Source organism: Orcinus orca, chromosome 5, assembly GCF_937001465.1.
Source record: "Orcinus orca chromosome 5, mOrcOrc1.1, whole genome shotgun sequence".
NCBI lineage: Eukaryota > Metazoa > Chordata > Mammalia > Artiodactyla > Delphinidae > Orcinus > Orcinus orca.
The window spans coordinates 78,688,891-78,702,677 of NC_064563.1; the positions used below are offsets into that span (position 1 = coordinate 78,688,891).

The 13,787-nt window shown below is 44.9% G+C and overlaps 1 protein-coding gene and 1 long non-coding RNA gene across 7 annotated transcripts in view; one reads left to right on the plus strand and one right to left on the minus strand.

The window, feature by feature from the left end:
* Positions 1 to 1,857: 1,857 nt before the first annotated feature.
* On the minus strand, positions 1,858 to 6,445 carry LOC125964518 (uncharacterized). Its single transcript, XR_007477603.1, has 3 exons — positions 6,341 to 6,445; positions 5,791 to 5,894; positions 1,858 to 1,890 (listed from the first exon to the last, which is right to left on the minus strand). It is a non-coding gene; the product is annotated as an uncharacterized LOC125964518 (long non-coding RNA).
* SLC12A8 (solute carrier family 12 member 8) overlaps positions 5,778 to 13,787 on the plus strand; it is a 135,422-nt gene continuing 127,412 nt past the window's right edge. The window contains exons 1-2 of one of the 6 annotated variants that reach the window (XM_049710341.1): positions 5,778 to 6,388; positions 10,385 to 10,479. In XM_049710341.1, coding sequence (XP_049566298.1) covers positions 6,358 to 6,388; positions 10,385 to 10,479 — 126 coding nt within the window. In that variant the 5' untranslated portion in view covers positions 5,778 to 6,357. Of the gene's footprint in view, positions 6,389 to 8,933; positions 9,196 to 9,437; positions 9,567 to 9,624; positions 9,852 to 10,384; positions 10,480 to 13,787 lie in introns of those variants that run through there. The other 5 variants (XM_049710342.1, XM_049710344.1, XM_033403861.2 and 2 more) reach the window with 5 other exon arrangements.

Here is a 13,787-nt window from a genome sequence, read left to right on the forward strand (position 1 = left end):
AGCTGAATTTTTCACAATATTCTGAACCAAATAACTAATGGAAAATATTTTAAAACTGTGGAAAGATCAATATTAAAAAGAGAAAAAGGATGTCTATATGGAATGAACAGTTTGTTACACAAATTGGGTAACAGCAGGGCCTTTACTGTAGCTTTGTGTAGAACATTATTTATTAGGCAGTTCTAAGGAGTCAAGTGTTAGTCACCCAGTATTTTAGACTTGAGATAAACTTAACAGAGCCAAGGATAAGGGCATAAGAACATATATGATTTTTTTTCTTTGTAGATAAGATTCAGTTATCATCATACATGGGAATTTTTTTTTTTTTTCCCGTTAATGAAGATTTGTTTTCATCCATTTACCTCCTTGCCAGTCCCCCCTCCCTATTTTGTGACCAGTGGGACACATTGTAAGAAAGCTGTCTGCAGCTAGGAGTGCAGTTTGGGTCCTTGGGACAAATAGAAACTTACTGGCTTTTGCAGAGATTAATCCTAGGACCCTGACTTTATTAGCATGGTGCTTTAACCAATTATACATAATAATACCACCTATAGTCTACTAACCCATTTCCTAGATCACACTTTTTCTTGAATGACTAGGAATGGTAGGGAGAGGGGTGGTGAGATACTCTACATGATAGTTCTCCCACCTTCTGAAGATTACAGAAAAAATTGAAGTCATTTGAATTAATGTTACGTTATTGAGTCTTACTTGACAATTTATCATGCACAAAGGGAGTATGAAGATTTTGATGATTATATGTTTGGACGGAATTAAAAAATTTTTTTCGGAGTGCTGCCAATTTTTCCCTCCACTTTGATGAAACTGATGATGGTATTGGAGTAAATTATATTCATTTGATGGATAAAGAATCAATGGAGCAGAAGAGTTTTAAGTGAACTAAAGGTAAATTTTGAGTCTCATGATTTTAGTTCTTTTATCATTTTCAGATGTCCTTAAAAGGACATTTATAGGAAAAACATTTTACGAACGCACTCATGCAGTTGTATATGCATACGAGTAAGAGCTGGGATGTGATACTGTAAATGCGAGTGACATTTTCAAAGTGATTTTTCAAACTACTGGGAAAACTCAAGTTTAGAAATGGACTTGAATTGTGAAGTAGAGAACATTTGAGCCTTTGCGTGTTTATCAATTTATACAGATGAACTCTTAAAGTTGTAACTTTCTTAATTTTTCCTAGCTTATCCCATTGTTAATAAGATTCTGAAACTATGATGCCTGTGTCAAGGTGGTGAAGGGGCCCAAAGAATGTATTATCTGTGATAGTAATTGTGTTTTCTATTGATTTGAATCCTTACTTGTGGGGGCATGGTATTCAGCGTGGATCACCTACTTAGTAACAGGCTTTGTGCTAGATGCAAATAATAGGTGGTTGAGGCTACTAGTGTCTTTATTTGAGCATCTGAAAGGTATCGGTTGCAGGATGGTATCAATTGCAGGATGCAGGACTGTACTTTAGGTTATTAAAGCAAATATTCAGCGTTAAGATGTGTTGGGCGTTGTGCTGAGTAATTTATATGTCATTCCTCAACAAATGGGTAAGTAGTAGTGTTTCTTATTTTAACTAGAATAGTTTTCTAGACAATTTTAATAAATTGGTTCCAGAAGATAGAAAATGTATACAAATACAGTGGGAATAGAGAATATCATTAAAAATTATCCCCCAATTAAAATATCAAGCTTATGAATAGGATTCAAACCTGGTCTGTGGAAATGAGATAGTAGGCTTTGTTCAGAAGGAACTGACCTATTACAGAAATGGAAGATTAATACTCTGTAGGGATTCACAAACCTGAGGGTAAAGATGCATGAGAGAATCACTTACCCCTCGTTGGGGTTTGGAAATGGATGCTGGAGGATTCTTTCCTAGAAGTAGAACCAATGCTTTTAGTCATTTCTAGCACAGACTTCATGAAACTGTATTAGTATTATTTTAAATAGATTGAAATCATGCACTACTAGTCAGTACTCCCAGATATGATTACGATACTCTTCGTGTCAGATAACTTCCACTAGCTTCTAATTATGCGGTATTCTCTTTTCCTTAGCCATTTCCTTCAAGGTGTTTAGGCCACTGTAAAATTTATCTTTAAACCTCTAATATGGTAGTTTTCCTTTGTTTCTTTGTGGGACCTCGAGCACTATCATGTAACTTTTGTCAGTGGCAACATGAGGGTTAAGACTGATTACTAGAGCACAAAATTAAATGTTAGGAAGAGGGCACAACCGAGTAAATGAGTTCAGAACAACTTGGGGCTCCAGCACAGTTTGTGGAGTTGGCCCTCCGGATTTGGGAGCGGGTGATGGCACCCGAAGGCAGCATAACCAGTGCTGCGTGGGACGGCTTTAAATAAGCTGTGTGTGATTTTGCTGAGGATGACTGTGAGACGGCAGGCATCTAGTTTGGTAATATTCTGCATGGGCAGATAAGGAGCAGTGAAATAAGCAACGGACTTAGGCCTTCAAGTTCTGGCTCTACCTTGACCTATCTGTGTAACATTGTACAAGTCACTTACCTTTCCTGAGTTCTCAGTGGCTTTTTTTCATCTGTAAGATTGGCATAATAAAAATCCCTATGAGAGTTGCTGTGACTATCACATCATTTGAGGTAATTTGTAAACTTACAAAAGCACAAACAAATATTCCCTAGTTTAGATTTTAGAAGTAGCACAAAGGCAAAATAGAGCAGAATTGGACAAATTCTGGAAGCTTCATTTCATGTAAAGCAGCACATGAGTAAATTCCTGACTCGCTGACAATATCTTTCAAAAGATTAAAGAAGATATGATAGGATCTGTCTGTCTGGATTTAATTGACCAGCAAAGAATAACTAGTTAGGTGGAAATGACAAATTTTGTAAATTTATGATTCCATTATCTGAGACCCTGGGAGGGATGGAGAACGGCATATGTTGCTGTGAATGAGAAAATCAGTAGACTTGCAGAGGAAGAAAAAATCATCTTCCAAAAGCAAGAATATATTGAACTTTTGAATCCCAAGCTATTGGTTAATCGTGAGCAGGGACCTGGCTGCCCATGAGGCCAAAGCAGAGTCATGGACAATAAGACTGGAGCACTGCAGCCAGCCTCACCCGGCGGGAGGGAGGGTCGCGTGTCTGTGTGAATGCGATGGGCCTGCTCACTCACCTTTTCATCTTACATTTATTTTTCTTTCACCATTTCTGTTTATTCTCTGCTGTCTCCTTGGTTTTCTTCCTCCTGAATGGCTGTATGGCATGTGCCGTAACAGGTATACATCAACCGGAAACAACTGACTGATGGTATGTGGTGCCTGGCCTTTCATACAAGTTAGATTTATTTATCATAAATGTTTTTTAGTATTAATATTTCAGGAGAATTCAAAACTGTTTATCAGGAAAAGACTCTGGGACTCCTGGATTAGTTTGTAGGCTCCTTGAGGACATTTTGTTCCCAATATAGAACCATGCCTCACACATAAGCAGATATGAGTGAATGAATGAACAATGTTATGGGGTAAAAGAGGCATTAGCAGTGACGGTATTAGAAATGGTGGTGGAGATCTGATGCCATTAAGATGATGCTATGATTAGGGAGCCTGGAAATGATGGATTTCTGCACTCAACCACAAACGTCTAACAAAATCCCCAAAGGAGATGCTTGCAAGGATCAATGGCTAGTAGGAAACAAGGTGTCTTCTCATGTGCTAGACCTGTTTCCCATACCCTCATGTAGAAATGTGCCAGAGTATGTGGCCAGGACTACAGGCTCCAGAGCCATTTCCTTCCCCTTGTCACCTTACAACGCTCTGGCTGCAGAGAAATGAGAACATCTCAATACATGAGAAGAGTAAGAAACAGGACAGCCAGGATCTCATCAATGAGCAAGTGGGTCCCAGCCCTTTCCTCACCCCAGTTGCATAGGAACAAAGAACCAGGTCCACATGTGTGACCTGTTAATGGAAAATGACCTCACTCTGCTGGGTGTGGCCCAATAAATGTTCTATGATCTAATCAATCAGATTGGCAAGTCATGGAGGCAGAGCTTGTTAATATTTCTCAAATCCTTTTGAACCGCCCCCTCCCTTTATCACTACCACAGCCCAGGCTACCCTCAAGTCTTGCCCAGGCTCCTTCAAGTTTCTGCACAACGAGTCTAGATGGCCTCCAGTACTTTCTCCAGATTAACGCCATGCACAAAACCTCCAGAAGTGTCTCAGTTGCTACTTGGGTAAATTCTAAGCTCTTACCTTGGCCCTCATGGTTTTCTGCAGCCATTAGCCCACGCCTCACCTGCAGTGAGCCTCTCATCCTCTGCTTTCACTACTCAACTGCGTTCAGCCTCTCATACTCGGTTATGACCCTTTCTGCCACTGACACAGTTTTCTCTATTAACCTCCCCACCCCAATTTCAGCTGCAGCATCACTTTCTCAGAAAGGCTTATCCTGGTCTCCCTGATCAGGTCATAACCACCCGCCCCCTTGTGCCACCCTGAGCTTTGGACCACCCTGTACAGTTCTTTCTTAGCATGGTTGGCTGTTTGTAATGATCTCCTTATCAGTGTGGGAATTTGACTTGATTTTCTGCCTGTCCAGAGCCATCTTGCTCCCCATTGTATATCAGCACTGGGCACAGTTTGGTGATCAACAGATGTCTGGAGAATATAGTTAAAAGAGGGCATCCAGGCCCTATGAGTTACACCTGAGGATGCCAAGAGAGCTTGCAGGTGGTGTAGAAGAAGCACTGCCAGGGAGTTTGAGGCTCTGTGGATAGCAGCTGTGGGACCAGGAAACTGGTCATGTGAATTTCACAATGGGAGGAAAGAAAGTGGATTTTGGACACGACACATAGCTGAGTTGGATTTCAATCTCCAGCAAATTCTAGGGTGTTCATAACAACTCTGCCAGGTAGGCTTGAAAGGTCTTATCATTAACTCTGTGTTACAAATGAGGACACTGAGGCTGAGACATATTAAACACCTTGGACAAGGTCACATAGTGGAAGAGAAGATCCGGGACTCAAATTCAGACCTAAGTTTTCTCATCTAGACTCTTGAAGGTCTGTGATTGGGTCTCATGTATATGATATTCAAACAAAGGCTGAATGCTAATTGCACTGTTGTCACAGTTCAGCAAGGTTGCCACTGTCATCCATAAAATAAACTGTACCCTGTTCACTAGGCTTCTCTCTGCAACCCATATTTTCTTATGGTCCCACCAGGTCCTGGCTCATGCCGGATGCCAGGTGGCTGATAGAGGGAGAATGCCTTTCTCTTGTCTGAGGGCAAACCCCCAGAGTCAACAAATAGCTTAGATCCTGGAGGAGAAACCTGCTCAACAGGAGCTGGGGACACCGGCAGCAGGACGTTGTCGGCCCCTCCCTCCCCACTCAGCCCAATCAGGGAAGCCAGAGCAAGGCTTGTCTTCCAGGGGTCCTGTCCACCCCTCTCTGGGAATGGAGAGCTCTCAGGCTGTGTGAGGGGCTGGTACCTCCATCAGGTTTGCATCTCCTGATTCACCCCCTTCCACCTCATTTTAAAGTCCAGGAAGAAGGGAAATCTTTTTCTGCCTCATCTCTTCACCTGGTTTAGAGAAGTTGTATTGTGTACAGGAGAGAGGCTGGTATTGGAACTAAACCTAGTTTAGGTTCAAATCCTGATTCCTCAGAGCCAGCAAACTTTTCTGAGTGTGTGCAGAATATCTGTGATTTTTTAGAAGTCAGGCATGCCCCAGGGAGGTGCATCATAATGACCAACTAAAAAGAAAAAAATATATGTATTTTATATTACCTGTGTTCTCTGGGTGATATATTTCATGCTTTTTCCTTGTCCTTGAAGATTATAACTGAAGTAAGACACCAGTGTGGACAGGATGTATGCTCTCTCTCAGGTATCTTAAAGAAGGGGAAAAAAAAGAAACAAAAAAAAAAGATTGAGCTAGAAATTCCACAGTCTTCAACCTTGGCTGTACCTTAGAATCACCTGAGGAGTGTAAAGAAAATACTGATGCCCAGGCCCCACCCCAGACTCGGGTATTTTCTTAAACTACACCAGGTGATGGTAAAGTACAGCCTAGGAGAAGACCACCAGACTAGCTGACCCACTCTTTGTGGCCCTTCTGACTCTGGTTCTAAGGCATAGGCGGTGAAATATGTTTTTGTAATTATACATATTTACATTCTGATCTAATGTTTTCAAACTGTTTTCACATTTCTGTTTCTTGGACTTTGTCCACACTCTGATCCCTCCCCAGGGTTCAGACTTTCTGACAAATGAGATCATTTTTCAAGACATGGTCTCTTCTCCAGTTTTCACACAGAAGGCAGTTCCCAGCACCAACCACTGGAAAGGAATGCAATGAAGGATCTTCTGTCTGCAGCTGAGCAGGGTAAGACACACAGAGCAACAACCTCACTATTGTGGGCTTCAACTCTAGCTGGAGTGGTTCCTGAATAGAAAAAAAAACGTGAGTTTAAGAACAACATTATGATTTTTTTAATATAATGGTACTGCAATAACAGTAACTTTGAACGATTTGAAATGACTAAAAATACTATGAAAGGAAACAAAATATTTTTTACCTTGGTTAGATGCACTATGTATTTGCTATCTGTTGCTGAATAACAGATTACCCCAAAACCTAGTGGCTTAAAACGACAATAATTTATTATCTCTCATGGTTTCTGTGGTCAGGAATTCAGACAGATACCAGCAAGGGCAGCTTGTCTTTGCTCTGCAGTATCTGGGACCTCAGCTGGAAGAATCTAAGGTTGGGGACTTGAATCATTATCTGAAGGCTTGTTTCACTCACATGTCTGGCAGCTGATGCTGGCTACTGGTGGAACATGTGGCTTCCCCATGTGGCCTGGGCTTCCTCACAACATGGTGGCTGAATTCCAAGGGTCAGTGCTCCGAGAGCAAGGAAGCCAGATGGACTCCCCACTGCCTTTATGACCTAACCTAGGAAGTCAAACAGTGTCATTTCTTCCATTTCTCCTATTGGTTGAGGCACTCACAAAGATGCGTTCTGGCTCAAGGGGAGGGAACATAGACTCCCATCTCTTTTTGAAGGAATGTCAATGTCGTATTGCAAGAAGAGCATATGGGATGGAATATGTTAGTGCAGTTATCTTTGGAAAATGCAATCTGCCCTACATTGCTTGTCTTAATTTTCTTACTCATTTTTTTTTGGATTCCTAAAATAACATGTGCTCATTGTAAGAAGAAAAATTCAATAAAAATCAAGAATTTGTACATTAAACTAGATTTCCTCTCCCATTGTACTCCTATCTCAATCCCCCTCCCCACTATTAACAAATTGATGTGTATTTTTCCAAACTATATACATATATGCACTTTTTTAAAAAGAACATTATTCTACAACATGCTGTTTTTACTCATTATTATGTGATGAAAAAAGTTTCATGTTAGTGCATATAAAAACACCTAATTCTTTCTAGTGCTGGTTGTCATAGTATGGCTGTACCATAACTTATGTAATCAGTCTTCTATTAGTAGACAGTTAGGATGTTACAATTTTAAAAAACTATTACAAAGTAATGATGCAGTGAACATCTTTGTACTAGGTCATGTAGGGTAGTATCTTAAAAATGGAATTGTTCTGTTCAAAGGTTATGCAGTATGCTATTTTTTGATACAATAAGAGTGGTTTTTTGTTTGTTTACAGTTAGTATCATTTTTATACATCTACATTAAGCAGGGTACACTTTTTTTCTTTGCAAATGGCCAGGCTTCTCTAGCCTTAACATGAAGCAAAGAAACAAATATTTGTTCTTAGGTGTAGAAGATGCTCATAAGTTTCAAAGGGAACTTTTCATTTGTTTAGAAAGTGATGAGTGACAGGAAGTAGGTGGTTATGAACAGAGGGGTTGATTTCCTTTTTTAATGTTTTTAGCTCAGGCTGATATGGAATTGAATGTGGATTCTTCAAAGTTCACATTGACACTTTGAAAGAGGCTCATCAGAAGGTGACGGCAAACTGGAAACCAGCTTGAGGCAAAAAAACAAAGTGTCATGTGTGACCCCAAAGTGAATAATAAAGATGGCACTACTACTCTCTGTACAGATATAATACATGGACACGTAGTGGATTCCAGTAATATGCCCACCTAGCCATGCTTTGTTCACAGGTGGCTAATCTGCAATTTATCCTGGGGTTCTTTCCTCTTACAGAGATGGGTTATTAAAAACTTCTTTGCTGGGAATGAAGTTTTGACACATGCCACAACATGGATGAACTTTGAGGACATGATGCTAAGTGAAATAAGCCAGACTTACAAAGGACAAATACTGTCTGATTTCACTTATGTGAAATAGGCTTGAAGAAGCAAATTTATAGAGACAGAAAATAGATTAGAGGGTACCACCGTCTGGGAGTAGAGGGGTGCGGGGACTTATTGCTTAGGGGTACAGAGCCTCAGTTTGGGGTGATGAAAAAGTTTTGGAAAGAGCAGTTATGGCTGCACCAAATGGTGAATATAAATAACGCTACTGAATTGTACACTTAAAAATGGCTTAAATGGCACATTTTATGTTATATATATTTCCACACCAAAAACCCCACAAAAAACAAAAAACCCTTTGCTGGAGCAGGAGAGGTTGGGGCTCTGTCACTGTTCCCATGGCTTTGCCTTCCCTTTTGTTTTTAAAAGAACAACCTCTATTTTTAGGGATTTTCACACAAAGGCTCATGTGGGCGTGGGAAGTACTCCCAGCTGCCCTTCTGTTTCTCAGAAGCCCAGATGGAGGCCTAGCAAGTTATTTCAGGCTTAGGAAATATGCCAGATTGGAAATAGCGATAATTTAATCTCTCTGTATGTTAATTTCTTTTTATCCCTGCAAGCCGGGGACCCTGGAAACCTTACTTCACTCCCCGCCCCTCCAAGCCGGTTCTGGGAATTGCTGAAGGTGACGAGGGTAATTCCTCCCCACACCTCAGCATGCCCGAGGGCACCTTCTTGGCAAAAGAATTCCACTTCCTGCGAGTCTGAGGGTCACCTGGTCGCGTGGCCGCTGCACTTTGGCAACCCCGGAGCGCAGTCACGGTCTCTTGTTCAGACGCTTCTGCACCTGTCCAGGGGGCTGCGGACCAGTGGGAGCCGCGGGCTCCCCCGCTCCCCAGCCTTTCTCACTCCTGCGTGCTGTGTAACGCGCAGGTCCTTAGAAGCAACTGCAGTGAGTAGGCTCGCGTCCTGTCCCCCTAATCCCAGGGCTGGGCACCTCAGCGGGGGTGCGGTGAGCGAGCTGTCGAGGCGGTGGAGGCAGTGGCTGTTACGTTTGAGAGCATGCGGACCCTCCCCCTAGTCCACCCCCGCACCCTCACCCCCCCCCCGCCCAGTCCCTCCCCACCCGTGTTAAGATTGCTGTTCCCTTCTTCTGGGAGCCCTCCTGGGCGGCGGCGGGTGCTCAGGCACCACCCTTGGGGAGGGGAAGTGTCTGCAGCCCCGTCCTTCTCCACCTGGACCGGAGAGTCGTGGCCCAGGTGCTCGAGCCCGGGCGGCATGCCTCGTCAGCGAGACAGCTGGGACCCGCGCCGCGCACACCTGGTTAGCCACGTGGCGGCGGGGCGGGGACTGGGCGGGCCCAGCGCTAGGAGCGGGCGTCCCGGGAACCGGTGAGGGCGGGCGCCGCGCGGCTGGTGGGTGGGCAGTGTGTAGGGTGGTCTCGGGGCGGCTCCTCTCCCCGGGGAGCTCTGTCCTGTAGTCAGGGGGCCGGCTTGGGTCACCTTTGCCCGCCTGCTCAGGTAGACCCCCTCGCCGTCCCCTGGCGCGTCTACACACGGCCACTGGCACACGAGCCTCCCGCCGACCCCAGGGTTTCCTGAGAACTCGGTAAGGGCGGGGCCGAGGCTGGAGGGGGCGTGCGCTGCGCTGTATGGGGTTCCCGTAAGTAGGGGTGCCTGAGGGACGCGGGTCCCAGCGCTGACTCAGACGCGAAGGGTCGGTGCTGCGGCTCCGGAGCGGGTCTCGGTAAGTCTTTCACCACCTGCAACTGGCCCTAGTGAGCCGATGGTGCCCTTGCCCTGGACAAAGGGGTTCACAAGGATGGAGAGGAGTGTAAAACTGTCCTCAAGGGCTGGGCAGCTGGGCAGTTGGTTCTGACCCCCGTACTGAAGGAGCTCAGGGAAAAACAGAGAGCTGCAGGCAGCTGTGGCTTTCAAAGAACAGCAACATTTGAGCACAGGGAGGCTCTGAAGAATGAGTGGGATCTATCTGGGTACCAAAGAGGGAAGGAGATGTTTCCAGATGAGGCAGAACAAGGTCCCTCCCTCAGCCAGGGCCTTATCTGGTATAGAGGAAGGATGGGCCGTAAGGATCCAGGGAAGGAGGAGCCAGCCTGACCCAGAATCCTGTTTACCTTCCAGAGGGGTCTCCCCACCCAGACTCCCAGGACCCCCATTTCCGGAGAATGGCCCAGATGTCTCAAGTGCAGGAACTCTTCCATGAGGCAGCCCAGCAGGTAGGCCTGGGCGGTGTGGGGGTCATGAGCAAAGGTCACCAGGCAGGAAGCTGAATGGAAACATTACAGTGCACTATTTTAAAAGTAATGATCTCAGAAGTTTATTTTGGTATGCCAGCTTAATCGAGAAAATGTTACAGCCAATTCCTAACCATCTGTGCGCAAAAAATCTTCTTTGGTATTTGTAGTGGATTTTGAATCCTGGACACTCCTCTTCCCACCCCGTCCCACCCATGGAGGTTTTCCATGAACAGAGTGAGGACTCAGATAATATGAACTCCTGTTAATATTGAATCAAACCAATGTAAGAAGGTAATTCTATTTCTGAAAAACTCATATATGCTGAAGCCAAATAGATTTCTGGATTCTGTGGTATCTGCAGGTTTTGTTTTTTCTTTCTTTATCCTCTCCCTGCTGATCATTAGCTTTAGTAAACATTCAATGCAGGTGTGGAATTGAAGTGGCTGCCCCTTAAAAACCAACCAACCAACCATACTTAGGCATTTGTCAGGAGGCTACTTGCACCCAGGGTCTTTGCTCTGTAATGATCACTCAACCATGAGGTTTTTACTGTCCCTTGGATTTCTCTCATCTTTATAGAGAGGGGTAGGAGGGTTTTCTGGCATTATAACAGGGGGGAATGAGCCCCCCAGAAGGAGAGAGAATCAACTCATAGCCTCACACAGTAGCAAGAGAGCAAGGTCCAACACTCGGGAGGCCTGAGCCAAAGGGCAGAGGCTAGTGAGGCAGATGGGGTTCGGGGTTGGTGGGGGAATCCAAACTGGCTAGTTACCCCCTCTTCATGTACATGGGTACACACGAAAAATGCAGCATGGTGGCTGGCAAGTGGCAAGTGCTCAGCAAAAGGTACCGCTCCCCTTCGCCCTGGCAGGCCCAGAGCTGTATCCTCCATCCTGTACTGAGCTCCTTATATCCAGCCCCTGAAGTATTCAATCTGCTTAGAAATGAGTGACTAGAGGTCCGGAATAGCTCCTCAGAGATATTTCAGATCTTGCCCAGAGCTGTTTGCTCCTGAATGAAAAGGCCAGTGGCCAAGTTTTGAATGTGGTCAAGGACCCTTAGAGAACCTTGATTTATTTACTTTATTTAAAAAATTTATTTAGCTCGACCAGTCTCGCATCATACTGGCAATGCGTTTTCTTTGGGTTTGCAAGACTGTACATGAGTGTTTATGGCCCTAACCTGTATTTGTGGACTACTTCCTAAATAATGGGTACTGTGTTAGGCATGAAAAGGGTTACCAGATGGAAAACGTGAGGCCCTTGTCTCCAGGGATTCCAAAAAGAGAGCGCTTGTTTCATCTCTGTGAGAGGAATCTGATAAGGCTCAGCTGTGATCCTCTTTCTGTTTAAAACCTTCAATGGCTCCCCGTGTCCACCACTCAGAGTTCAAACTCCTTAGGCTAGGCCCTGCACAGTCTGACCCAGCCTGAGTTTCGAGCCTGGTCCCCTGCATCTTACTCCTTCTACCCCACCTTCTAGACGAAGGTCACCATTCCCGAGGCTCTGTGCTTGTGTCTTTTCCCTATGCTGGTCTTTGCTGATACTTCTCTCTCAGCTGATTTGCCACTGGAACCCTCCAAGTACCTAAGGCAGTGTCTGGCAGTCAAGGGGTCAGTAAATGTTAGTGCAAGCTAAATTGCTATGAGTGCCTTAAGAAACAGTTGATTTTTATTTAAAAAACTTTTATTTATTTATTTTGGCCACACCGTGCGGCATGCAGGATCTTAGTTCCCTGACCAGGAATTGACCCCATGCCCCCTGCAGTGGAAGCGGGGAGTCTTAACCACTGGACAGCCAGGGAAGTCCCGAGAGTTGATTTTTAAAATGATGGATGTAAAAAAAAAAAAAAAAAAATGATGGATGTAAAGGCCTATGCGTCACCTTCCTCTCCATCTCCCTCTCCCTCAATCTCTGAACATTGAGGGATTAGACAGTGTTGAATGTCATGGCCTTTGCTGTTCATTATCTAGACATCTTTGAAATCTGTCCCTTTGTCTCCCTTGCACTGTCTTGTCCAAGGTATTACTTCTTAATTGAATTGTTCATACCTTCCTAACTTCTTTCCTCACATCTCTTCTAAAGTGATCCCTTTTTAAAGCATAAGTCTGTGCATTTGCCTTCTCTGCTTAAGGCTTTTCAGTGGCTTCTCACTGCCTTTAGAATTCAGTTCTGACTCCTTGCCCTGGCCCCCACAGTCCCCTGTGATCTGCCTGGCTTCCCCTGCTCCCTCTGGCAGCATGCTCTGTCACTGCACTTGCCGTGTGGCATTGAAGTAAGCTGTTTCTTTCCTGTCTTCCTTGAGGCTGTGAACTCCTGAAGTTCAGGGGCATGTCTTATTCATTTTTGTGTCCTCAGTCCCTGCCATTAGTGCTCAGCATATGGAAGATGCTCAATCAATGCTGGCTCTACTTAAGGGAATTCACCTGGTTAGGGATTGAGGGAGCTGCTGTTTGTATTACATCTTGAAGTATCAGTGGTAAAGTTGGGAAGCACATCCCTGAGGCTGAGAGGGTAAGAAAATGATAATAACTACCAACTTATTATGGGCTGAACATTTACTATGCATTGTCTTCACAACAACATTCTGAAGTAGATATGATTATTTTGGTTGACAGATGAAAAATGGGGGTACTTTGAACCCAGGCATAGTTGTTGCCAAGGTCCGGGTTTTAATCCTTTCTGCTTTATGCCTCCTGCCCCAGTGGCCCGAGCAAAGCCTGTATGGGAACAGAGAGCAGGCTGGATGGCTGATATGTTCGAAGTGTCTGGCCCTCTAGAAGTTTCCCATGAGCTTTTTCTCCCTTTACTCCAGGTCTGGGAGGCAGGAATTCTGCTAAGAGCTTTGAGGCCTGAAGAGCACGGGACTAAGAAGGCAGTGCCCAGTGGGAAGACAGGCTGGGAGTGGGGGTGGGTGGGTGTTACCCTAAACCCTTCAGTTCAGATCTGCTCTGCTCTTGATCACTGTGACTGGAAAGTAGCTCTCAGGAGATTTGGCAAGAGTGGGGATGCTTGTGAGTTAGGTGGAGGGGTGAATGAATGGATTCTTTTTTTTTTTTTTTTTTTTTGCGGTACGTGGGCCCCTCACTGTTGTGGCCTCTCCCGTTGCGGAGCACAGGCTCCGGATGCACAGGCTCAGTGGCCATGGCTCACGGGCCCAGCCGCTCCGCGGCATGTGGGATCTTCCCGGACCGGGGCACGAACCTGCGTCCCCTGCATCGGCAGGCGGACTCTCAACCACTGCGCCACCAGGGAAGCCCAATGAATGGATTCTTGGTTTGGCTTTAC